This window comes from Asterias amurensis, chromosome 1 (genome assembly GCF_032118995.1).
Source record: "Asterias amurensis chromosome 1, ASM3211899v1".
Taxonomy (NCBI): Eukaryota; Metazoa; Echinodermata; class Asteroidea; order Forcipulatida; family Asteriidae; genus Asterias; species Asterias amurensis.
In genome coordinates this window covers 12,125,860-12,152,213 of record NC_092648.1, presented here as the reverse complement: position 1 = coordinate 12,152,213, position 26,354 = coordinate 12,125,860, and the positions used below count along the sequence as shown (strand labels likewise).

At 39.4% G+C, this 26,354-nt stretch overlaps 3 protein-coding genes across 7 annotated transcripts in view; 2 read left to right on the top strand and 1 right to left on the bottom strand.

Annotated features, from left to right (window-relative positions):
- Nucleotides 1-369: 369 nt before the first annotated feature.
- On the bottom strand, nt 370-11,279 carry LOC139945791 (uncharacterized). 2 transcript variants are annotated; one of them, XM_071943230.1, is made up of 7 exons: nt 10,987-11,279; nt 10,209-10,374; nt 9,923-9,959; nt 9,541-9,771; nt 8,908-9,032; nt 7,950-8,070; nt 370-3,357 (listed from the first exon to the last, which is right to left on the bottom strand). In XM_071943230.1, exons 2-7 carry the CDS (start codon nt 10,302-10,304, stop codon nt 3,317-3,319), a joined length of 651 nt encoding a protein of 216 aa, XP_071799331.1. In that variant the 5' UTR covers nt 10,305-10,374; nt 10,987-11,279; the 3' UTR covers nt 370-3,316. The 2 variants fall into 2 exon arrangements, with proteins under 2 accessions (XP_071799331.1, XP_071799323.1); XM_071943222.1 differs by lacking the exon at nt 370-3,357 and adding an exon at nt 7,529-7,623.
- Nucleotides 3,225-6,997, top strand: LOC139945784 (uncharacterized). The gene is made up of 2 exons (XM_071943209.1): nt 3,225-3,368; nt 4,037-6,997. Exons 1-2 carry the CDS (start codon nt 3,225-3,227, stop codon nt 5,525-5,527), a joined length of 1,635 nt encoding a protein of 544 aa, XP_071799310.1. The 3' UTR covers nt 5,528-6,997.
- A 723-nt stretch (nt 11,280-12,002) lies between the features above and the next one.
- The window catches only part of LOC139945757 (ral GTPase-activating protein subunit beta-like), a 33,760-nt gene continuing 19,408 nt past the window's right edge, over nt 12,003-26,354 (top strand). For 2 of the 4 annotated variants that reach the window (XM_071943166.1, XM_071943156.1), the window contains exons 1-10: nt 12,003-12,317; nt 13,455-13,662; nt 14,864-15,034; nt 16,330-16,590; nt 17,487-17,747; nt 18,848-19,234; nt 23,749-24,035; nt 24,781-24,923; nt 25,386-25,483; nt 26,019-26,168. In XM_071943166.1, coding sequence (XP_071799267.1) covers nt 12,096-12,317; nt 13,455-13,662; nt 14,864-15,034; nt 16,330-16,590; nt 17,487-17,747; nt 18,848-19,234; nt 23,749-24,035; nt 24,781-24,923; nt 25,386-25,483; nt 26,019-26,168 — 2,188 coding nt within the window. In that variant the 5' untranslated portion in view covers nt 12,003-12,095. The remainder of the gene's footprint in view (nt 12,318-13,454; nt 13,663-14,863; nt 15,035-16,329; nt 16,591-17,486; nt 17,748-18,847; nt 19,235-23,748; nt 24,036-24,780; nt 24,924-25,385; nt 25,484-26,018; nt 26,169-26,354) is intronic. The other 2 variants (XM_071943175.1, XM_071943184.1) reach the window with 2 other exon arrangements.

Genomic DNA, 26,354 nt, shown 5'->3' with positions numbered 1-26,354 from the left:
CCTAATAAATACATATTTATTTTCATGAAAAAGTAGGGTTGCTTTAGCATGTATTTGTAGGATCAACCAAATACAGTGTGGTGCTAGCTTTTATACAAGCATCCACACAGGTTTTTTTATCAATCACGACTACTGAAAGGCTGAAAAAATGTGCACTGTCATTCATTTATTGTGTTCCTCCCTCCCTATACAACTAGATACCTAGTTGCAGTGGCGTGGGTCTCAAAGTTCAACAATTAACTGGATATTATCTTCTGAAATTCAGTTCTTGCCTTGACCTCTGTTATTTACACTGTGAGGTTGACAAATTCCGTCCAGATTAAACCACCTTGAGTATTGATACACTGGTATCAATTTTAAAGTTTTAAATTTCACTGCTGATTAAATTGTAAATGTCCATTTTGGACAAACCATTTATTGGTATGTGCATTATTACATGAACATGTATTCCTGTTGTGATTTCTCTATAAATTAATTGATCCCATTTCATTAGCATGCAGCAATTATACATTGATCATGGTGTCGCCATCTTGTTTTTTGTTTTGTTTTTTCAATCGCATACAAATCAGTGTAACCATATTGAAGGTAGAGGTCAAAATAGTCTGACCCTAGTTTAGTAGAATGAGATTCCGAGTTCATTTATTGACTTCTACCTCGACTACATCTACTGCAGGGGACTGATATACATTGTACTCTGTGATGTTGTTCATAAAGCCCGGTTCATACTTTTACGTCACAAATTTGCAGAGTGATTGGCAACAGTTGAACTGTGTTAACTTCCTGCCAACCCTTCGCTGCTAACACAGCCGTGTGATGTCAAATTGGCTTCGCATTTGCAGGAAGTATGAACCAGGCATTTACTATGGAGGAACATCCTAGAGAAGTCACTACATTGCCTTGTGGAATACATTCCTGTATAATAATAATAACAATAATATCGAAGTCTTATATAGCGCACGTATCTACCAAACAAGGTACTCAAGGCGCTGAAACTATTCAAAGCTTACTATAGAAATAAAACAAGTTAAAAAGTATAGACAAATGAGCCGTCAAAGCAATATTTTCTTCTGCCGACAGGGTTTTATTATTTTGCAGAAAGATGATAACTTCATTCCAAGACATTGCCTTGCGATTATTTCCTTCTACTGTAAATTTTTGATCAAACATCTGAAATGTACATTTTTTATAAACATATTTGGCACAATTTTTATAACTCTAAATCAGAAATATTTGGTGATTTAGGAGAATGTTTTTTGTACTTTTTTCCCTATTTCATAGAACTTTTAAAAGATAACGATGATCATGGCATCAAATTTATATTGTAAAAAGGTTTGGTTTGTGTCAAGAAAAGTACTAACCGAAATTTTTTTTACGACATACTAGTCTATCATGTGTTTGGAGTACTTAACTAAGACATGTAAATACATAATCTGTACAAAGAAAATACTGTTGTATATAATATTTCAAAATATTTTATTTATCATGTGAGTTCTTTTACTGTGTTCGATTTGTGCATGTACATTTTGATAATTTTGTTGTTGTGATTATCTTATTTTGATTATTTTGAAATTATTTATCAAGTCTAACTTTTTGTTCAGTGTGCATATATGGTCTTTTTCAAAAGTGCTACTTCAACCAAATATTTGCACATGCGACTTGTACTTGAATGTTTTCTGTTTGAGATTTTGCTTTACAAGTTATATTATAACCAATGATTCCACAGACACAGAAAGTTCATCACAAAACTGAATGTGACCTCCTTCAATGCAACCACACAACAATGGGAATTAATGTTTAACGGTGTGTTAAATCATTAAGCTTACAATGACATTATTAGTAGGAAGTTTGGTGGCCTCATTTAACCATTCACAAGTGTTTCATTGTTTTTGTCAACTCTCATCATACCACATTCATGACCAACCCTATTTGCTTTTCCGTATGACCTGCTTTTTATTGAGATGTTCAAAGGTTAGTTATAAAAATCATGTCTTTTGATAATCAAGTGGTTTAGGTGACTGAAGTCTTCCACAATCCCTTTGACTAAACAAGTAAATGTACACATGTATGTGTAGGGTGTACATGTACATGTATACAAAACAAATCTGATAACAGTAACTATATTCATTGGATTGGACATGATAATAAATATACATGTACCTGTTTCAGTTATAAGTGTAATTGAAAACAATTTGGCCTACAATAGTTTGGCAATGTACTTAAAATCTAAAAACATATTGACCCGGATTCAGGTCTCTTGGGGTCTGACTCATTTCTGGGTCAGTGTGACCTGGAATCAGTGTCGAAATGACTCACAAAGGGTTAACATGACCCAGAATAAGAGTTCAAAATGACATTTTAAACCATTCTACTCCTCAGGACGGGAGAATCCGCGTCAAACTTGACCTGGAATTTGATAAATGGCCCAAGTGGGTAACAAGTTATTGAAGGAGGTTTTGACCAGTTAAGATGTAATTCTGCATCAAATGAATTAGATAAACTCAAACTAACACAATTTGGCACAGGTCAGCATTAGTCCACGCTAGCAATATTTTTTATCAATAGCTTGAAAACCAATGCCACCGTTGTTAAGGACCAAGTAGTTATTACCATGCATTACATTGATGTGACCTTTCAAGATCCATTGACATATCATTAATATCCGTACAATTTTGTAAAACATTAAACTTTTTTTTAAAAGATATTTAAAATTCTGTTTCAGTTTTGATTTATTGTTAATATCCGAACCGAGAAAACTTGCTTGGCTTTGTTAACTTTTTATGTAGTTGTGAAATATGTGTTGACATTAATGCTCACAATGTCTCCCCTTTTGTGACGACCCCTCCCTTTTCCTATGGTGCACCCATCAGTAATATTAAAAGTACTAAATATTACCCTCAAAAGAACCTCTCCCAACTAAAAAAAAAAGGAAAGTAACGGGGAGACTTGATTTGTTTTGTGAAGTCTGCGGTTTGGAAGTCTCGGGATGATTCATTTCCATGTGCAGTCCACTATTGGTAGATATAGTGAAACAACTGACTTTTAATCCTACTTCAGTCATTCGGTAAACATAAATCCAGTTTCTGCACTCTGATAAACAACCGTGTGACCCTGTAGTTCAAAGTCTGTGCGACCATACCTTTTCCGTTTAGGCCTCATAAAGTTCGACAGTAAATGCCCTCAAACAGCAACTTCGCCTTTAACCCTACCACATCGCGAACGGCACAATGGCAGCCTCTAGTTTCGAACCTCTAGCCCGGGAGTTGGAGTGCGGAGTGTGTTTGGAATCTCTTCGAGATCCTAAGATTCTGGACTGCTCTCACACATTCTGCAAACTGTGCATCGATCGCTTGGTGGACACTGAAGACAAGGTAAAAAAAAACGATTATCTTAAAACACTCAAACAAGGTATATATTGCCTTTAAAGATAGGGACAGCAAGAACCAAACATACATGTACAATAACATGATTCAGTGTGTTTGTATACTACTTTTGAATAGCCTAGTGGAAATGTGGCTATCTGTGACCATCTGTGACCAACAAATATACTTTGATTTGAAGTCTCTTTAATGGAAGACAAACTATGTTAAACAATACAACAAACCTAGAAATAATATGTTTTTAAACAAAAGATCCCGATTGCTGAACAAGTGATTATTGGTGACCTCGGGTCTATGCACAATTGCAGTTCGGTTGGGTCAGGGTCACATTCAGAGGCAGGCTCTGTTTGACTTGATTAGATAGCGGACTCATACCCTGCTGATCATGTCTCCAATTTTGTTGTATAAGTGATCGCGCTCTAGAAGGCAACTAAATGTTCACATACCCATACCAATTTGTTTGTTGATTCTTTTTTGTTACCCCTTCCCTGTAGTACAAATCCGTGGATCAAGGCCACAGCGAACTCACTCCCATTCAAGTAGGCCTACTGAACGTTGATCACTGTAATAGGGCCAAGTATATATTATCCACTTTTTTTTAAACGTCTGTCTGTTGTCATGTTGCCATCATTTCGGTTGTTTTGTTCCTATATCAACAGAAAATAAAGTGTCCCATGTGCATGGGAACCACGGACATTCCATCCGGTGGTGTAGGCGACCTCAAAGCTAACCTTCTTGCACGTAGCATGGTGGATGCTATGTCTTCTATGAACCCACAGATGGTAGAGGTTGCCCAAGAAGCTACCGAGGCACTGTGTTCACCATCCAAGATCGCCGTTCCAAAACTAGAAGACGTCTCAAATACTGAGCCCAGATTGGATATAAAGCGCCTGTTCGAAAAGTTGGTATCTCAGCGAATAAGGTACGAGCAAACCATTGACGTCATCGGTATGAGAGAGGAGGACATTGCTGCAGCGGCTGCCCGGGCCAGGGACGGGGTGAATTCAACAACAGAGTCAATCATCGCTGAGGTCCGTGGAAAACAACAAGGGCTCATCGAGGTCATACAATACGTCTGTAAGATGAGACGGCATTTCATGACGATGCAAACGGCATCATTCAAGGATGTACTTCAGAAGATTGATGTTGCTCCAGAGGAAATGGAAGATATAGATACCAAAGATGATGAGACTGTGAGCGAACTTCGTCAAAAGATAAAGCTTGCCTTGAGGCTCATGGACAGAAACCCTCTTCCAAGCGCACAGGTGACGGACGAGTTAAGCTTCTTAAAATTCATCGCGGAGAAGACGCCTGCGTACAATATTCACCTGGGTGACGTGGTGGAGGAAGAAGAATGGCAGCTGCAGCTCCAGTTCGGCAAATTCGGACCAGAGGTTGGTCAGTTCAACTGCGCAAGAGGTGTGGCTATCAGTCCAAGTGGTGATATTGCGATCGCGGAGCAAAGGAACAACCGCACGTGTATCTTCAACGGGGAGGGCAAACATGTCCTTACGATGTCCGGCAAGTCGGCCGGGAATCCCGAGCGTGGAGACAGGGATGTAGCTTTTTACTCCGACGGTAGATGTCTGATACTCGGCAAGACCAACAACATCAACGTATACGATGATAAAGGTAGCTATCTGAACTCCATCCTGACGCCAGCCACCAACCCATGGGCTTTAACTGTTGATGAAAATAACATTGTCTTCGTCGGTGATTTGGCAAAGAAAGTCATATACGTCTTGGTGAATGGCTTGGTCGTCAGGCAGATAAAAGTAGCCCATGCCCCATTGAGTCTTGCTGTTGACAACAAGGGCAAGATTCTTGTTTCAAGTGCGGCATCTAAACGTGTGGATGTCCTGGACATTTCAACTGGTGAGACTCTTGTCTCTATCGAGTCTAAAAGCGTCGATCCGTCCAACCTTGTTGCCCCGTGGGGACCCTGCTTTGGTCCCGATGGTTCCATCTTCATTCCCTTCTACAAGGCCGATGTCTTTAACAAAGGAACCGTTCACGAGTTTGGAGCTGACGGGAGGCACTTGGGATGCGTAGCCAGGGGCCTGCAGACACCAAGAGATGTGGAGTTTACACGCGACGGGAGACTGGTTGTGGTGGATGGGACAACTATCAAACTGTATCAATTAATGTAGATAGAACCATTCTCTGATAAAACTTCTCTGATTTTCAACGATTATTTTTTTTCTACCAAGGCCTTAGGGTGCTTTGTTTCGTGACTTATCTGCAGCTACAGCAACAGGCACCAGACTCATACTTGAGGGCGATGAGAGGTAGGAGGGCAAATGAGAGGTAGAACAAAAAGTTTGATGGACAGTAAAAAATATCCAGTTTATATGCCTACTATACCATAGTAAGACTGTGAAACAATCAGAAATGGTAGTTCATGTGGAGAGTGCTTGTATAGCAAAGTTAGTTATGAAACAAAAACAAATAAATGATATTATGGGTAATCAGATCCTTTTTATACTCTGTTTGAAAAGCTCGATTATTATTGCGGATCATGAAAGTTAACCTTCATTTGTTCTGATCTGCAGAATGTGGGTTCGAGCCCCAGTCGTGACACTTGTGTCATTAAGAAAGACACTAATTAACCCCATGGCTTCGTCCTTCGGGTGGGACGTAAAACCGTTGGTTCCGTGTATTGTGTATTGCAAGTAAACGAACACAGTGCACTGATCGAAACGAGAAGGGGTTCGCCCCGGTGTTCCTGGCTGGATTGGCAGCATATTGCGCCATATTATCTGAGTGCAGAAACCTTGTCAACCATTACACGGTGCTATAAAGGATTAGGTCTCATAATTCAAAAACTTCATTCCACTCACCTTTCAGTAAAATACTTGGTGCTTAGTATCCTTTGGAAAAAGGGCACGTTATAAACACGGATATTATCATTAGCACTTTGTAGTTTTATTTTTGAGGAAATTTATAACGAGTAAATAGCAAAAGATTTCATATACATTTACCATATTTTTTATGACAAAATGAAGACCTATAGTAAAGTCTGTTCTCTCTATCTCTCATGATTTCGTGGGTCGATTTGAAAAAAAGAAAAAGAAAGAAAAAAAAGACTTAGATTCGGATGCCTTTTCAGAGTAACACGGAACCCTAACTGGGTCTGGTGTTATCCATTAAAGAAAACAAAGAACGTACTATGGAAGTGAGTATATATAGCAGCATTTTATAAACTTATTTTGAACACAGTTTATTTTATAAAACCTTTGGTTATATACTCTCACCACGAAGAGATGAATATGAGTTCACCTAACACAATTTATTACTAACTTTATGGCTGACTCGATGAATCTCATTATAAAAGTATGACAGTATTATTAAAAGATGACACGGTAGATCAAATGTTAGACTTAAGGCCAGTGTTTCGTATAATATAGTTAGATACGATATACAGATGAAGTATTTGTTTCATTATATTAAAATACCACTTTCGGAAAAAGCTGTTGCTGGTTTTTGTAAAATGATTTTTACTGGCAAAGCTGTAACGTGAACTGTTAATACAAACAATATAAACTAGAAAAAAATAGCAACTTAAAGTTTTCAGGGAAATTCTCTACAAATCAATGCAAAAATTAAAACTCACAATGCAATCCAGTAATGTACTTATCTGTAGCTAGAAACTCAAGGATCCTCACAATTTAAAATAAAACGCAACTATAGCACGTCCGTAGAGAGACAAGTATCTGTAAAGATGCTGGTTGAGTTTTCAGAGCAAGGCAATCTTGGTTAATCAGGGAAGCGTTGTAGGCCTCTAGTGCAACTCGACAATCATCCATATTACTCCAGTTTACATGACGTCGTCATCACATGCATATTATTTACGCCATTTTGGTAGTCAATGGCCCCGTTTGTTGGTAAGAAGTGTTCCTTCTAAAAGCTTTCCGGGTCGCAGGGGGCCTGAACCATTTGCGGATCAGGCTGACCGGGATACTAGGCTCTGACTCTGCGTCTGGCTACACAGAACTTTCAAAATGGTCGAGCGTTGCAGGCATCAGTGCGTGTGGCGTGCAAAATAAAAGGTCAACGAACGGCACGGCTACTAATCATGCTTTTTAAGCACATAGATTGCAGCTAGAGGTTGCGTGAAAATTTCTTTCCCTTCGTTCACCTTTAGACCGGTTTTACGTCACTATTTTCAGTTGTAAGAAGGATGGATACCGTAACCATGGCGACAGATATGCTTTGTTTGAATCGGCGTCTCTTGCGAGGTATTTTGCTAAAAAGAGGATAAAGGGTATAAAGAGAAGACATTGACAGGTTTTAATTTTTAGATCATAGATGGGTTTTCAGTCAAATTAAATTTTTTCAATAATACAGATATATTTTTATTGAAAGGGTGTAGTTTCTAAAGCATTATGTTGGACTGTATTGTCTATAAACTTTGAAATGCCCGCACTTTTCTCTGATGGCTTAAGTTGGACGAGTGGTATGGGCTTAAGTTTGCCCCCTCGATCTCCCTTGACCACAACATTCAATATTCAATAAAAATTAACTTTAAATGATGGAAGAAGTGACAAAAATACTCGACGTTTGTGTACCTACCTGGTCCGCTGTGACACTGGAATAATGTATGCTCTGCATCCTGATTTACTTTGACTCTTAAGAAGAATCGCGGATTGGCGGCGATTTCCTCATTGTCTTGAGACATCCAACAAGGGAAATTCTGCCGTAAAAAAAGGTTTGTATTATAATGCTTGATCCTATGTACAATGATGATAGAGGGTTTGTGTGATAAACATCAGGTAGACTAGGAAGCATGCAGCCATGACAAATCTTAAAAGGCATTCTTAATCTGTGGGTGGATCTCGAAAAAGATCAAAGACAAATCCCACATAAGCAAGGCTTAACATAATATAGCAGTGAATTTAGAGAGAACTACATGTATCTTGATCGGCAATACGTCACAAATGGGTCCTTTTTGACGGTCAACTCTCTAAATGTAAAAGAGTGAAAAACACCACTCTTTACATTTTGAGTTGTCCCTCATATGGCTCTTTAAAAAAAAGTGGTGGTTATTTCACTCTTTTAGAGGGGTTTCACTCCAGGACAGAGTGAAAAATCACTCAAAAAGATGCAAACTTCAATCTAAAAGAGTGGAAGACCACTCGAAAAAGAGTTGTCCCTCATTATGGCTCTTCAAAGAGTGTTTTTTCACTCTTTTGCATTTAGAGAGAAGGTTGGTGTCATGTAGTGCTGTTGCTTTGAGCCAATCTTTAACCTGGGCCCAATTTCATATATGATAGAGCTGCTTAAGCAGAAAACAAAATTTCTTAAGAATATTCTGCTTAGCTGAAATGGATACCAATCACAAATTGTACAGGTGAAATGGTTGTTTAGCTTGTAGCCTGATTCTGGTGAGCATAATATTGTTATGTTTATCTACTTGTTGTTATCAAAATCAGCTCTATGAAATTGGGCCCTGATGGCTGTCTTGGGTGATGGTGATGATGGTGATGTTGTGATGATGGTCAGTATTTTGAACCTTCTTTCACCATCTTACCGTGAGTTCTGCGATTCCATCCGATGCCGATGCAGCGATACACTGACCAGAGTGTCGATGAACCAATGCAACGGTGGTTCCTGCGTCAGCACACTTACTTGCATACTGGTACATGTCAAATACATCTTTAAAAAAACATAAAAAAATTAAACTCTCAAAACTTCCGGGTCTTACCTAAGCCAAATTCGGGTCCCTCTGGACCTCACAATTTCTGGGTCAGTATGACCCATCCGACATTGTCAAACTGACACTCAAAATCCGTGTTAACATCCCATTTGTAATCACTTTTGGTGTCAGCTTGATCCGTAAATGGGTCAGGCCCCTACCAGGGAACCCGGAATCCGGGTCTATTCCAGACTTGGACCAAGTCCCAATCCCGTGCCAATCTCAGAAAACTATTGTTTTGTGATGCTCTGCATTCCCCTCCCCATTCTGCACGCGGGATTGACCCGCATTAGCTTCATTTTTACGCACGGCGGTCATGCTTAGGGACCTCCGCACGAGAACGGGACTTGAGTCAAGTCTAGGTCTATATTCTAACGGGGATTTTGTGCACACTCTCTCGTGATTACAATCACAACTTTTAAAACAATTCGTAGCTATAGGTGAAAGAGTAAGTAATCTACCACTTACAAAGAGTTTTGTCTGGGTTCCTACGTGCACATTCAAATATCAACCGTTCTCCTCTAACGGTTAGGTAGCAACTAGTGTACACACACTCTCCCTGAAACACAAGCACTGGAACTGGAGGGGGTACGAAGATGTAACCAGATAGGGTGGGGTTCTCTATGGGCGTGGTCGGAACTACATCAAGTAAGGCTACTTCTGGAGGAACAGTCACAGATATGCGTGGTGGTAGTGGACCTGCAGTTGGAAAGCAAAAATATAGAAATATGAAATTTTACTATATTATTATCATGAGGGGCAAAGAAAATATTTTAGTTTAATATGGAGTAAAATGTAAGGATTATAAAGAGTTATAAGAAATAAACAGATCGTGCGTATAATTTATTACCTCTCCGGTGAATCGTTTTGCCTCCCAATAACTGATCCTGCAGAAAAAAAAGTGAAGCAGAAATTAATTGTTAGATTTGCACACACCACCAATGAGTGTGTTAGAAATACCGACATTGCTAGATGTTTTCTCAATAACGAAGTTGTATTATCGACAGGCTGCGTATTACTTCAGAGAAACATAAACATCTTATTTGTTTCACTGAAAAGGTCAATGGAACATTTGAAAGAATTTTCTTTTCACACTAATTTTTTTTCGTTTAAACGTTATTGTGAAATGCCTTTACCTTACAAGGGCCGGGTGCGGCTGATGGCTCCTCCTTGGTAGGTCCACCTTGATGATTGTTGATTTTGGTCAAAGCCTTCAAGGATCCACTTCCCATTATCTTTGCTTTGCGTTGTTTTGTAATGCATTGGTTTAAGACAGCCTTAGTCGTCACTCACAAACATTATCTATATTGAAAAGGGGGTGGCTTAGTATAGGTTCTGCACGTAGGCAAACCTGTGTATATCGTGACAGGTTGGTTTAATAGGTCATCCATTTCGATATTTCATACCTCATCAATTTTGCCTTTTACGATCATTTATTTGTTCCAAATAGTGGAGCTTCATCCGGCAAATAACTCACGTGAGTGTAATGCGTTTTTTAGGTTACAATCTCGGCTAACATAATTTCACAGGGCATTCTGCTCAGTGGTAGGCCTGAATGAATCTTGCAAAATTCGACGATGCATCAAATCTGATTTTCGCCCCATGTCTTGCACCATTGGCGTAACCAGATGGAGTCCCCCTTGCCCCCTCCCCTGCCCTAATGCGTTGTTTGCAGTTTCGTTTGACGAAGACGATCATAGCTACTTAACAATTTTATCAGAGAGAAGTTTATGAAAGGTTTTGTACTGCTCACCTATAAGTTCAGCGCATTGAACTTACGAGACACTAGGGTAGAGTAGACCTATAGTCATTGGTTTAGACATGGGTCCCTTCTCTATGGTTTAGGCTTGGCCTTATTCCTCGGTTAAAACTACATAGCTATGGTTTGGACGATGGTTGTTACTAATTGCTTACCTTCAAAGAGGCTACCCGTATGTAGGCTACTATCCACTATACTCCGCCGGGGTGTACGTGTCCGTGTTCTGCAAAGATCCGATAATGTAGTTGCACAAATCTCAACCACGTAAGTTTGCTTCCCCAATGATCATTTTAAACACTTTGGTTTCTCATTCAAGCCGGTTTCCTTTGTACTAGGGCCTAAATGTTTATATAAAAGGTTTTATCTTTCATATTAAATGATTTCACTGTTTGGAAGGTTCAAAAATTGCCATTTGTTTATTGTTTCGTTTGATACAGTCAATGAGCCCCTGGAGATTATCGGGCCATTGTAAACAGCGTAGTTAAGTCCAATATTTACAATCCACTCTATGGGCTAGAAGCTGTAGCTGAGGGAGTTACGTGCCTAGAGGAAAATGGCTACTTATATAGAAATATATTGTTTGGTAAACAAATTTCGTGAACGTAACCTTTCGTAGTTTTAGTTTAATTCTCTGTATTGATTTTGTTGTATTTGGATGCGCCTAATATTGTCCTTCGTTGCACCGCATAGCCTATATTATTATACCTGCCAACTGTTCATATTAACTAATTGTATTTGTCGGTATTTTTGAGACAAAATGCCACAAAAATCATAACTTTCCTACCGCTCACAATAGACTAAAGAAAAAAGGTCTGGCAAAGGAGGATGCCGTTTGCGAAGGATATTTTCTTATCTTGTCGCTATCCTGTGGGGTCTAAAACTGGACAGTGTTCATAATCAAAGCACGAGCTGGATAATAACACACAAAAAGTAAATAAAAAACCTGTGAAACATTCAAATAGATTCATGTTGACAACGGTAACCGACTAACAGTGATGAAGCGGGATCTATATTCAAAATGCTATCCTCGAGAGGATTTTCAACCATTTACAAAAAAAGAAGAAGTTCGCACACACGATTGTGTGGCGCTGCGATATTGCCAACAGAGGGCGTCATTCAAGGTCACCTGAAAAGACGACAAAAATCAACAAGCAAAATAGTAATGTTGATATGCGAGGCCGGGCGGATGGCCGTGAAAACTACAAGTTTTGTTGCAATTTTAGCAAACATTCTGCCCATTTAAGCTGTGAAAATCAACGCCACCATGTACTCTTGGTGGGCGTCCATGCAGCCAGACATTGAGGGGGACTCAAATAACCGCAGTGTCTTGCAGAGTTTCCCCGAAAATGTTGGCCGGGAAGTGGTGCTGTCCGTCGTTCGGCAGTTGGCGAATCACCTGAGTTTGACGGCAACGAGTAGCCGAAGTGGAAGCAAATATCAACGCAGCCCCTTGGACACAGAGAAGGAAGTGTTATGGACTATGGAGGTTTGTAATTGTGTGATAGAGTATAGTAAGTTTTGTATAAATTTGACCCAAAAGCAGTGTAAGTCAGTGTACTGTTGCTTTTCTGAATTATAAAAGGTAATCCATTTTTCCCCATTCATGGCATGGGATTAATTGGTGTGGGGGGGGGGGTATATAGTATCGTAGGGGGATAACTTTCCGTTTGGTGCCATCACGTTTTCACTCAGTTTTACAAAAAGGATATCTCATTGAGGTAAATTAGGTACTATATTATTTCATATCGAATGAAAAAGTGGTGGCGCCATACGGAAACGTTTCCTCGTAGGGTCATATGTAATCGTTCCTCATAATATGTTTTCGAGCTCCAGTTTTGTTTCCTGTTTACCGCGAGACTGTGCAAGCTCCACCGGTGACAGAAGCTCTGCAGTTTACTCACACTCACAGTCTGTATTTTCGTCAGGCTCAATCATGCTAAAAACAAAGTTTCTTGGCGTGTCTTGTCTTGTCATTACTGCACAAACCGCCGCCACTGGGCTATAAACGTGCAGACCCTCATGCATGCATGCTCCTACTAAAATTTCATATTTTCACGGAGGGACTCAAAATTATTGGCGTCATTTAACTTGTGGCGGGAGTGAGTTCCAGATTGGTATAGTTCTCGGCTACAAGGAGTAACGGTAGCAGTCTTTGTTTGATGAGATGGTGCTGGAATTTAGGGTCTGATTTTGACGAGATGTTGGTTGTTCCGTTGGTTGCAGCGAAGATTACTAATGTTGGATGGAGTTATGGAGTGAGTTTCTTTGTAAAATGTAGTAGGTCTAGATGGTGTGGCGTCTTTGGAGTGTATCCAATTTGAGGTCCTGTAGCATTTCCGTTACACTACTGGTCTTGCAATAATTGCTTTTGACAAATCTGGCTGCTCTTCATTGAACTTTTTCAAGATTGTTGATGTGTACAATCATTAGGCCATTGCGTCGCAGAAATATGACAATTTTACACTAAAGGTAGGTTGCATTATGAAATGAGATGGAAAATTGTATCTGATTTGCATACAACAGTAACACTCAACTAACTTGTTATTATTGTGTAGTCTGGGTTGTAGATATTGACTTTTAACTGATCTTACTATTTTTAACTTGTCCTTTTTTCTTCATGAAGGTGATTTGCTATGGTCTGACCTTGCCACTGACGGAGCAGGAGGCAGTGAAGAACTGTGTCAATGTTTACTGTGAATGGCTGAGTGCCCTAACTATTCCCAAGCACACAACTCCAACACCCCTACTGAAGGATCCAAACTTCTTTGTCCAGAAGATCCTGCAACATCTCATCAACTTATTCCTTCCAAGAGTGCAACCCAGATTGCAAGGTGACTCTATATTGAAACATTTGAGATAAACTTGGTACTGTAAACAGGGGTACTTGCTTTTTGAACAAGAAACACCTGGGTTAACCCCATAGAGTTATTTATAAGAATTAGATGGCGCACTGGTGATGCTTCATGCACAAATGAGACGGGACCACAAGGAGACACGAGCGCGTACGCATGTTCTCGCGTTGAATATGAAGTACACAATGGAATTTGTGTTTATTAAACGCTACTCGATGCTGTTTTGTCAGTTTACAAAATGGCCGCACAAACACACTCTGTGCGATGCCTGTTTTGTCAACTTAGAAATTGGCCGCCTGCGATCACGCAGGGTCGCATAGGTCAGTGCGCCCTCTAGTTCTATATAACTCTATGGTTAACCCCTACTCTTCAACGATTATACTGGGTTCTTACGTTTTCTACTGGTCCTAGTACACTGGACCTACAGCCTAGTTTCCCATCAGAAGGACAAAGCAATTATTGTAAAGTATCTTGTTCAAGGATACAAGTGTCATGGGATTCAAACCCACACTCTGCTGATAAGAAAAAGACCTGGACACTATTGGTAATTGTCAAAGACCAGTCTTCCCACTTGGTGTATCTCAACATATATGCATAAAGCAACCAATCTGTGAAATTTCAGCTTAATGTGTCTTCAAAGTTGCGAGATAACTATGAAAGAATGCTTGACTTCGAGACCTCAAATTCTAAATCTGAGGTCTTGAAATCAAGTTCGTGGAAAATTACTTCTTTCTCAAAAACTACTTCACTTCAGAGGGAGCAGTTTCTCACAGTGTTTATACTATCATCCTCTCCCCATTACTCGTTACCAAGTTAGGTTTTATGCTAATAATTATTTTGAGTAATTACCAATAGTGTCCACTGTCTTTAACAATAAGTGTAGTTGGTTCTTTTAAATGCGTTACACAACACACTGGACCAACAGCTTTATGTCCCATCTGAAGGATTGAGCAGTAGTGGTTCAAGTGTCAAGACCGGGCCTCAAACCCACACTCTACTGATTAGATACACCAGGCCTTTGATCCAAAATGTGAGATTTTAAGCACTGAAATAATATAAGTTATGTCATTTTGTTCTGCTGACAATAACCATATATAACAGGATGAGCTCAAACCGATTGTTTCAAGTTCCCATACGAGATTGCTATCAAAATTATCTTTTTCACCTTTGAACCCATTAGGATTGAATATGCATGAGACGACTACTCAGGTCATGTTGTGTCACCGGGTCCTGCGGACCATTCAGACCATAGCTACAGAGAGCATTGTTATGACCAGACAGACTTGGGAAGCACTTCTAAAGTTTCTTCTGGCAGTCAACGACACCATCCTAGCACCCCCCTTAGAACCAGGTACAAGTTTGATCCAACACTGCACTAGGATTTTAAACTTTGTATGGTAGAAATACGATATAGTTTGCAGTAACACCATATAATGATAACCTCTAAATCAGCTTTTTTCAGAAGACGATCAGAGCATACTCATCAAAACGTCGAGTTGAAACCAACGGTTCTTTTCAAAACCACCCCAACTCATTTAGAGATTATCATAACATGGTGTTAACGCAAACCTTCACTGTTGCGTTAATAACAGATTACTGAAATATTTAAATAACTCTTTCAGTGCCTGCTTTTTTTTGCCTTTTGAACCAAAATGGCCAGCTTTTTTAGGTTTATTTTTTTCTGGGAAAACATTCATCATCACCAAACAAAATGTCTCTTGCTCAAATGGGGGGGGGGGGGGAATCCACAAGACCAGAGGGGTTTTTGCTTAAACCTTTACTGGACCAGAATTTTTTTCACAAGACCAAAGTCAAAATTAGGAAAAAACATTCCTCACACACTTAAGCATTCATTTCTGTTTGTATTTGAACAAAAACATGGGAAAGAAAAATTGAAAGTTAGACTCAAAGTCAACATTTGAACATGTTTTTGTTCAAGATGTTACACATAGTGAGGTATTGAAAAACACAAGACCGACGTACCTATGAATTTACTTGCCCGACACTAAAACTTTTAGCCTCAAGCCTGTGTGGTCAAATGTAAAATTTGAGACCTGCTATCAACTATCTCCTTATGGCAGGATTTGACAGTACCTTTTCATAAATGACACCCTTTTAGTGATCTGATTAACCAGTGTTTTACTAACCTAATGAGAGTGACATTTGACTTTGGCTTTTGCTCTTAATCCTCTGTCGGTTCTGTGCATGTAATGTAGTCTTAACCAGTCTTTGGCTTGAACTAGCTTTCAGTGTTTACTTTAATGTAGTTTAGACTTCTTATATTCTTGTTTCTTCCTAAAGATATATTTCTAATATAGAACTCTATACTCCTAATATAGACTATACAGTGCATAAACACTGATATTGTGAGATGGCTAAAAACAAATAGAGTAAAACTTATTGCATGTTTCTTATTGAAATCTATTTCTTGTTTCTGCTGTTCAGAAGTAGCTGGTTCATATTAGAATACTTATTGCTGGTGTTTCATTAGCTCTCTAACACTTCCTTCTTGTCTTACGTCACGCTTCCTGAATCCCACTTCTGCCACCGAACGCTTCCTGAATCCCACTTCTGCCACCAACAACATAAACCAACCCACACCAACCATCCCAACTCTACTACCAAACACACTGTGCGGCAACTCAGGAGCATTGTCTATGGTGCCCATTCCAGACAGCCTGGCAGAGCAACTCTGCGAGCGTCTTCTTAGTGTGCTCTTCGAGATATGGCTGCTGGCGTGCGGTCGCTGCTTTCCGTCACCCACATTGTGGCGGACGCTGACGACCATGTGTGCAACGTGGCGACATCATGCCGCAACAGTGGAGCAGTGGAATAGAATCAACAAGGTGCTAACATCGAGATTACTCAAGATTCTGTATGGACCAGAGTTTCCAACGCTCGTCATTGGTAATAGTTTGTTTGTATGAGCCAGATTTACACTTGTCAATGATTTGTGTCATATGTTTTGTTTTAGAAATCAAGAAAGAAATCATCAGATGGTTTATGATCTACTGATGGAATAATTAGTTCTTTCATTTGTTACCAACTTAGTTTTCCATTGGCAGTTAGTCATAAATTTGAAAATATTGTTGTTTTACCAACTAGACCTCCAAGAGCTATATCTGTTCTAGGTCATGGGTTTAAATGCATTTCATTTTGTTCACATTACACACATTGGTGTAGGAGTAAAATCAAAATAATTTTAAAGAGACAAGTTGAATGTATCTCCTAATGACCATCTGTCGATCAGGTGCAAGTTGGTACAATGCGTTTACAATAGCGGAATTACACAGGCTTACTCACTAAGCTTGGGCGATATCAAGATATTATCGAATATCGCGATATTAATTTGGACACGATTTCGATATCGGATGGATTTGTATTTAATCGAAATATCGATATATCGCGATATATCGCGATATATCGCGATAATCGCGATAATTGCGATATATCGATATATCGATTAAATATCGCGATGTATTTGCTAGCTGATACCCCATAGATTTGGAGTAAAACCAGAAGAATAGGTCATTAGAACACCTCTCTTATACTAGGACTGTCTCTTCTACAACTTTCACTTGGAGTTTTAAGACTGATGATGTCCAAATTTCATTAATCGCGATTATATCGAATATCGCGATATATTGCCCGCGATATATCGTGAATAAAATAAATCGATATCGCCCAAGCTTATTACTCACCTCTTGAAAGAAAAGGTTACCTTACAAGTTGTGTTATACATGTATAACCCTTCAAATTAACCCTTCAAAAATATCTTTCCCCCCTTATTCCATCTCTACCAGCTGAAGAAGACTCTCTGATTATCCCTGTGGAACTGGACAACGATGGCATCGCGCAGACCTGGTTCCGCTTCCTCCACATCCTGGGTAACCCTGTTGACCTCTGCAGGCCAAAGGTCATCAGCTGTACTCCAAAGTTTCTATCAGCAGCCGTGTCCTACCAGCCTGCCATGGAGCCTCATCAGTTTGCTTGCCTGCAAGCTCTGCCACACATCTTCTTGAAGGCTATGCGAGGAGTGTCTGTCGTCATCGATGCTTTCCTTGGTGAGTTCATCGTTTCTCTTCTCATTGCTGTTTCATGAGTTGAAAAACAATCCTGGCCAGTGCCCCTTTTCCTAAAGCTGTTAAGCAGATAATTCTGCTTGGAAATATCTTTGCTAAAGGCTGGGTCACACCAAACTAGTTCTCAATATGTCCTAACACATCGTAAGAAAAACTGAAAATGGGTTTGGTCTGGCTAGAACGTACATAGCTTTAGCCAGAAATGTCTATAATGTGATGACCCTAGCAACTTAAATTCCGGTAATGAGTTGAGTCTATCTGTAAATGGAATGAACGTGCTACAAACAGACCTGGTCTGTGTGCACACTTACATCCAAATGACGCCAGTCGCACCACGTCTAGCACGTCCCTAGTACGACCAAGTACAGCAATTCCTGTTCGCAATCTGTCCTTCTTGTTTTTATGTATGTTGCCACTCCGTCTAATTGCAGAAGGAGAAGGTCGCCTGCAAATTATTGAGCAGGCTTCAAGTTCTGGAGCACCATTGCATTCAAACCCACCCCAGCCCCTCAATGAAGTTCGTAAACAGACCGTAACAAGTTGTTACAACGTCAAATCCATTTGCACACTGTTAAAGCCCGCTCTGCTACATTTTTCAGAACGTACATGTCGTGAGAACAAGTTGTGTGTGATGGGGGTATTCTGACTGGTAACCTTTTTTTGCCAAGCAGTATATTTGGGTGCTTTGCAATTTTTAATAGGAATATGCCCCAGCGTGTTCTCTACGCTCTTCCTCAGAGAACCTCTTGGCCGAACATCGCACCGTCTCCAGAGCTGGTTCACGTGCTTTTTCTGCTGCTGCTCCAAACCTATGGAACTCATTACCATCACATCTTCGCCATGCAACTTCACATAAACAATTCAAGAAACTACTAAAGACTCACTTATACAGAAATAGCTGACTGGTTTATTTCACTTTTCATTGGAACATCTTGAGGTTGGGACTTCTTTGTTGCATCTTCTGTAGGCGCTTTGTAACCTTGGGAAGAAGGCGCCTCATATAAATGCTGTTATGTATGTATGTATGTATGTATGTAATGCTTACATCACAAACCCAAGATGTTTTCTTACCCTTATCACAGGTATATCAACCTATACAAGTACACCCACTGATCCACATGGTGCCCGAACGCCCACTCACCCAACGGGCGACACTCCCCCTCAAGGGCGTAAAATCAGCAGGAAAGAGCAGATGTCTACCAAACCAACCAAGGAGAAAGTGACGTCAAGTCACCCACCGCCGTTGTCGTCCCAGGCCTCATGCGCATCGTTCTGTACCGAGGATACTGGCAGCGGGCGGAGCTTCCCAGCCCCTAAGAGGTCTGAGTGTAACAGCGTCCTCCACCTGTTTGGGGCGTGGTTGTTTGAGGCAGCGTTAACCGGTTGTAAGTCCCGCAAAATTCTCCTGCCATCCCGGCGGAGATCTTTAGCTGTCGATGCCTGCACTAACACAACTAACTTTCCTTTCGGTATGTCATCTCATTTCATCTCACTTTGTTTACACATGGTGTGTGTTTTTGTTGACACATTAACACTAATTATTTATATTTGTTGATTCCATGAGGTGTGACTAATTTTGTTTTTCGAAACTGTTTGATTCCTTTTTGAATTTGATAAGTTTTCATGAAACTTCATGATAAGTTGAGATTAACATTTGTGTGATTATTTAAGATGCACAGTGATTTTAACAGATACTTTCTATCGTGTTTATTTTATTATGTAAACAACCATAACTCCAAACTGAACTTATTAAGGCAGTGGGGCCTTCTGTGAAATGTTTACAAATTTGATGATTTTGTTCTGACACAGATACTTGTTTTACTTTTCTTTTCTTTCTTTTGTAGATTTATTTTTGCCATGGCAAGGTCAAGTGTTCTTTGTCTAAATCCGAAAAAAAATCCTGAATCACCAAAGAAATTGGTTGATTTTGAGTAAAGTATTTTATTTCATTAAAAAATCCAAAAACAAGTTGCACCACCTTGAAGCGAGTGTTGCATTTTCTGCATGCTAGGCATCGACAGTTTGTCCTGGTTAGGGGTAGCTCCCCATTTCATGTTTGTGCTATGGCTTTTGGATTGAATGCATGCTGCATGTACAGTATCTGAACCCACTTCACTGCCATAATACCACTGCCATAACACCTCTGCCATTGGAATTTATCTTCAAGTACGCTCTAATCCACCAATCAGATTTGCAGAATGGAGTGGTGATAAAAACCTATATTGCACGGCTAATATCACTACCTGCGTCTTGTGTGTTCTGTGTCACGCGCCAAGTTTGCTTGAAGATAAATACATTATCACACGCGCGTTTGTGGAAATACAGAAAATATAGCGCATGTGTGTCCCATATCCAACTTGGCCTTTGGCCTCGTTGGATATGGGACACAGAAGCGCTATATTTTTCCGTAATCCACTCGCGCTTGTGTGTCCCATATATCTTGTGTGATAACTTATAATATTAGAACCTGTTGTCATGTCAGTTCTCACATCACACAAGACAGATTTGTGGTTATAAGAGATGTTAATTTGCATTGGGGATAAAGAACATTAATTTTTTTTTTTTACCCATACACCAGTGTGTTAGCACTGTATACTCAGTACTTTCCCGAGTCCTGTGAAAAAATATCACAGGCATATTACTCGGGTGGGATTCAAAACCACGACCCTTGTTGTTGAAATTTTATTGTTGCTATGACTAGCACAGTGCCTAAAAAGGCTTATTTCAATTTGTTTGACAAGAAAACAAGTTGATACAAAAAGTTATGTTTTCCCAATATTGCCAACAGTTTTCTTTCCAAAATCAAATCTTTACGTTCTTAATGTGTAAATTGGTTTCTCTATAAAAAAAGAACAAGAAAAATAGAATTAAATGCCTCAGGGAATTTTCTTTGGGATTTGGGGGTTGAACAAAGTGCTAGAATACGACTCGAACCAACGACCTCTGGATTACAGGCTGGCGCTCTACCAACTGAGCTATCTAGCCCTATATTGGCGGTCTCCCTATTTTGTCAGTATCTTTATTCAGGTTTTTTATTCCCCCAAAAAGACCTAATCTTTGCTATTGCTCATAACAAGCACACTGACCTGAATGTTTGCTGAAGTTTTCGAACAGTTGTTAATGTACTATAGTGTGCTGTGTGGTGTATTTTGTAGCTTTAACTTAGAGTTTAAAATACTAATTAGCCAGTCAAAAACTACTTGCTAAACATTATAACTCCCTCCTACATACTTCTCCCCCCCCCCCAATAAAAAAAAGAAGTTAGATTTGTTGCATGTTTGCTTTCCAATTTCCAAAACTGGGGTGAACCTTTTCTCTAATAACAAAATGTGTTATGGGTTTCTTTCGACCATTTATGGGAGTCAAATTTTTGACTCCCATAAATGGGGCCGTGTTAGTTCGCAAATTAAAAGGAAAACCATGCAGTTTCGTGGCAAATTTGCGTGGATCATTGTGTTCTACTTATAAAACATCTATCCAACCATATGCATTTTGTACCAACTCGTCCGATCCAAGGCAACGTGTCCCTTTAACATCTCAGGTATGCTACATCATTGATGTTTGACAGCAAATATTCATTCCCATTCACTGCCCTTATAAATCATTCTTTTGGTGATTTATACCATCACGTAATTTTCACTTTTTGTATCATTAAAATAGAAACAGATCACCTGAAATGAAACAATCTCATTCACAAGAAATTACATTACATGTAAACTACATCTAGTTGTTGAATTGTATGGTGATATCTAGTTTTTGTTATCTTATTAAGCAAAACTGTGATCAAACTTTTACACTTTCTTCATTGTTTGAAGAAGACATTCAATGTGTTTTCAAGCATGACTGTTGTAGCGTGCCCTATGAAGCCTTAAACTTGAGGCCTAACTACTTGACCTGCCCTTTAATGCACCACTTAACAAGCTAAAGCCCCTTTCACACCAGACATATTCCCCAGGAAACTTTGGTTGGCCTTTAACCCTGGCAATCTCAGGGGGAAACTAGTCACATCCTAACCAGTGTTTTCAAGTTCATCTGTCTCATGAATATTCATTGTGACTGAATTGTGAAATAATACATCAATCAAGTCACATCCTAACCAGTGTTTTCAAGTTCATCTGTCTCATGAATATTCATTGTGACTGAATTGTGGAAATAATTCATTAATCAAACCACATACTAACCAGTGTTTTTAAGTTCATCTACCTCATGAATATTCATTGTGACTGAATTGTGGAAATAATACATTAATCAAGTCACATACTAACCAATGTTTTCAAGTTCATCTGTCTCATGAATATTCATTGTGACCGAATTGTGAAAGAATACATTAATCAAGTCTCATCCTAACCAGTGTTTTCAAGTTCATCTGTCTCATGAATATTCATTGTGACTGAATTGTGGAAATAATACATTAATCAAACCACATACTAACCAGTGTTTTCAAGTTCATCTGTCTCATGAATATTCATTGTGACTGAATTGTGGAAATAATACATTAATCAAACCACATACTAACCAGTGTTTTCAAGTTCATCTGTCTCATGAATATTCATTGTGACTGAGTTGTGAAATACATATTGTACATATACATGTATCAAGTCACTTAGCAGTGTTTTCAAGTTCATCCGTCTCATGAATATTCATTGTGACTGAACAAACTATAAACATGTGTGGAACATTTCATTTTGAATATTGAACTGCTGTGGTTTTTCTGTTTTTGCCCTAAATTATATTATTGTCTTTCTGATATCAAAGAGTAATTATTTTGGGTTTTTTACATGTAATTGAGCTCGATAGATAAGCACACACCATGGTTCTTGACTCTTGGTCGTCTTTTGAACAATTTAGTTTCAGTTTGGACTTCCTGTATATACTCAATTATTGCAGTACACAGTGACTGAATATGGAATGCGTTTAGGCCAAAACGGCTATTGACATGATCGGGATAAATTATTAGTTTCAATCTTACAGAGGAATATCTCTGCATGAAATATTGTCAAAAGTTGAGACCCATATTATATATTTGGAGATGTCCTGTGGTTGCTTGGACCGTCGGATTCAAGCAGAAAATTTACACTCGTGTCATTAAAACTGAGAAAGGGTGTTTTTTTTAGTTAACTTAGTTTGTCTGTTATGAAAGCTTAAGGTATGAAGCTTCCTCTGATGGTAATGTTTTAATTGCTTCAAAACTCAAGTCCATTTTACTGTACTAATGGTAAACGAGGAAGGTCATAGAAGCACTTAACGACTAGCTTAGTACAACAAAAACTGCTTGATCAGATGCAAGTGGTTAATGAAGTAGTTGTTGCTACAAGAGCTTTTTATGTATGTAACAAGTTAGTCTTTAAAGGCAGTGAACACTATTGGTAATTGTCAAAGACCAGTCTTTTCACTTGGTGTATCTCAACATATGCATAAAATAAACCTGTGAAACCAGTGAAAATTTGAGCTCAATTGGTCGTCGAAGTTGCAAGATATTAATGAAGAAAGAAACACCCTTGTCACACGAAGTTGTGTGCTTTCAGATGCTTGATTTCGAGACCTCAAATTCTAAATCTGAGGTCTCGAAATCAAATTCGTGAAAAATTACTTCTTTCTGGAAAACTACGTTACTTCAGAGGGAGCCGTTTCTCACAATGTTTTGTACTATCAACAGCTCTCCATTTGTCGTTACCAAGTAAGGTTTTATGCTCAAAATTGTTTTGAGTAATTACCAATAGTGTCCACTGCCTTTAAGTGCTATTACTACAACCTTCCTTGTTTTATATATCAGACTAACACAACTATATTTTAATACTGTACCAATGGTGTGTGCTTATCATTCAGGCTATCTGTTGGTCAGGAACATATCTGGTTCTGCTTGACGCTATAAAACTCTTGCACCTTCAGAATTATTGGGTAAATTTTTCATAACTTTTTTGAGAGAATCTTGCAATTATTCAGTTTGACTTGACATCTTTCCGTACTGGATTATTTCAAACAGGCAAGGCGTTCAAGCGCCATCATTCCATCGCTGTACCTGACGCCTCTCGCGCTGCTCACATGAGCGATCTCAGAGGGGTCTCAATGCAGGATCCGTTCTCTGCGTCCGTGGCGGCCAACCCTTTATTTGATATGTCAGAGTTTCCTGATAACTACGAGGCGGGGAGAGCAGAAGCCTGCGGCATGCTGTGTCGTATCTTTACCAGTCGGAAGTCGGATGAGGAGATTCAGCAGGCCTACCTGGGACGATTTTATGTGGCTTTCAGTCAGGGAGTCCGGGTTGATGAGGTAGGTCTTAAGGCCATGTCACACGAAGCAATTTACAGGCAACCAGTTCCAGGCAATCTCCAAGAAGAAAAGTTTCACATTTCAATGCTCACCTATTTGTTCTTGTATAAATAAATAGTAAGACAATGTTTGAAAAATTACCCATGTGCTACCTAAGTTGCCTGTAGCATGCAATGTAGTTGGTTGCTGCCAAGTTGCTTTTAAAAGATGCCCTGTTTGACAAGGCCCTTACAGAGTAATTGTACATCCACATTAGTATCTTGTTACCTTCAAATAACCAATCAGAAAAACTACTTAGCCAGAGCTACTGGTGCACTAGGATTCAATCAACAGCTAGATCTAGATCACCACTTGCCATGGAGCTACCTTATCTCAAAAAGCAGCTAAGCACAGCAAAATTATGCTTACCAGAATAAGGTCGCCAGCTAAAATACCATGCCAGATATACAATTTGTGACTTGTATCCTGCTCATTGATAGAGGTTTATATTGTGATGGGAAAAAAAACCCTTCGGAGTGCCATGGCATGCCGGGGCGATATAATCCCCATGGAGCTGAGAAAGATTACAGAAATTTTATGGGCCCAACGGCCAGAGCTCCAATGTAAAACGGAATTGATACGCTATTATATAATGCGCTATATAAGAACTAGTTAATGTTTTTGTTAGTAGTAGTATGGCTGAGCTGTTGACGTGTTTCATTTAACAAATAAATTCAATCTTTTCATACGAATTCTCCCACTGCAGGGGCTGAGTGGTCAGGTGCTATCCAGCATTCTTTACAACTCAACCAACTTACTGCGCATTGATCTGAAAGGAGTGCAGGTACTGATCCCAGACATCATCACAGCTCTACAGATTGTGCTGCCTGAGAGGGAGATGAGATTCCAGTAAGTTCCAACTGTCAATATTTCTTTTTTACCTGCGGAGAAACTTATTTAGAAGTCTGTGCCAATACCTGACAGGGACGAGAATTTTCAGACTTTGATCCAAGTCCAGACTTGTTTATGTCTGCCTTATGAAAGAAGTAGCTTTTATTTATATTTATATAAAGAAAACCCTGCTCTTTTTCTTTACTTCTGAGGATACTGTTTCCAGAAGATCCTTGAAATTTTTACCTCCAGGGTTTTCTAAAGGTGAAAATGTCATAATTTCAACATACCTCCCGAAGTTTAGAGCATGATTTCAGACATTTTAGTTGGTGATAACCTTATCCCATACTTTATCACAATGTTTTCTGTATCACTGATTAACTATGGACGGCAAGGCCTGCCTCTGTTTCAATACACCTGCATGTAATATGTGATTGTGAAATGTGGGATAATCATCTTAATGGAATCATTTCCTCACAGGTCTCTGGTGTCAAACTATCAGCTGCGTCGGGCATCCATTCATCTACTGCTGTCCATGTTGTGTTTGCCTCATCACTTCAAGGATCTACCAATACAAGGTAACCCTCACCAGGACCCAATTTCATAGAGCTGCTAAGAACAAAAATTCGCTAAGCATAAAATTTCTTCCTTGATAAAAACAGGATTACGGATAAGCAAACAAAGGCTGAATACCAGAAACCAGCAATATGCAACAAATTGAAATTTGGTTGATAATCCTGTTTTTATGTGCTTAGCAGCTCTTTGAAATTGGGCCCAGGTTTGGTAGCCAAGGTTCTGTGTAGAAACATACGTCAAGAGTGAGGGATGATAATAACAGTACTAATAATTACTGCTACACATTAGTGAGCCATCACAAACATTTCAAAATGTTGATTATATCTTAGCTATTCTGAATTGCTGGAGGTTAACTGGTGTATATAGATGTTGGTTATGGCTTTAGTGTCCTGTGTGAAGGAAGAAGCAATATTGGTTAAGTGTCTTGGTCAAGGACACAAGCGCCAAGACCAAGAGTAACACGATGTACTTATAGTTTATTGCTAATTCACACTGTTTGTACTTGTATCTACAGTATTTTGATGTATTTCTTTGTAGATCTTATGACTGGGAAGGAAATGATTACAGAGGATCTTCTTGGTCGGCCAGAGCTCGTGACCTTTCTCTCCCTCAAACCTAAGCTGGTAGATCTCATGATTACAGCAGTTCAGTGTGAAACGGACTCCTACAATACACAAATGCTCCTGGGTAAGTTTGTATACTATACATGTACATGTAGATACAGAGGTGACAGTGACAAGTACCTTCTTTCCTCTAGAAAATACCTTAGGGCCCCATAACCAACCTCGTTCCCAGTGGTGATCAATCTCACCGCGCCATTTTTTTCCCAGCATGCCTTGCTCGATCGTAACCCCTGGAATTGGCAAATTTAAA

Bases quoted from the DNA above. Each gene is read 5' to 3' on its own strand.
- LOC139945784 (XM_071943209.1), top strand. From the start codon at position 3,225: ATGGCAGCCTCTAGTTTCGAACCTCTAGCCCGGGAGTTGGAGTGCGGA. The intron at 3,369-4,036 runs GTAAAAAAAAAC...CTATATCAACAG, and splicing joins TGGTGGACACTGAAGACAAG to AAAATAAAGTGTCCCATGTG.
- LOC139945791 (XM_071943222.1), bottom strand. From the start codon at position 10,304: ATGGGAAGTGGATCCTTGAAGGCTTTGACCAAAATCAACAATCATCAA. The intron at 9,960-10,208 runs GTAAAGGCATTT...TTTTTTCTGCAG, and splicing joins CCGCACCCGGCCCTTGTAAG to GATCAGTTATTGGGAGGCAA. The intron at 8,071-8,907 runs GTAAGATGGTGA...TTTTTACGGCAG, and splicing joins ATGGAATCGCAGAACTCACG to AATTTCCCTTGTTGGATGTC.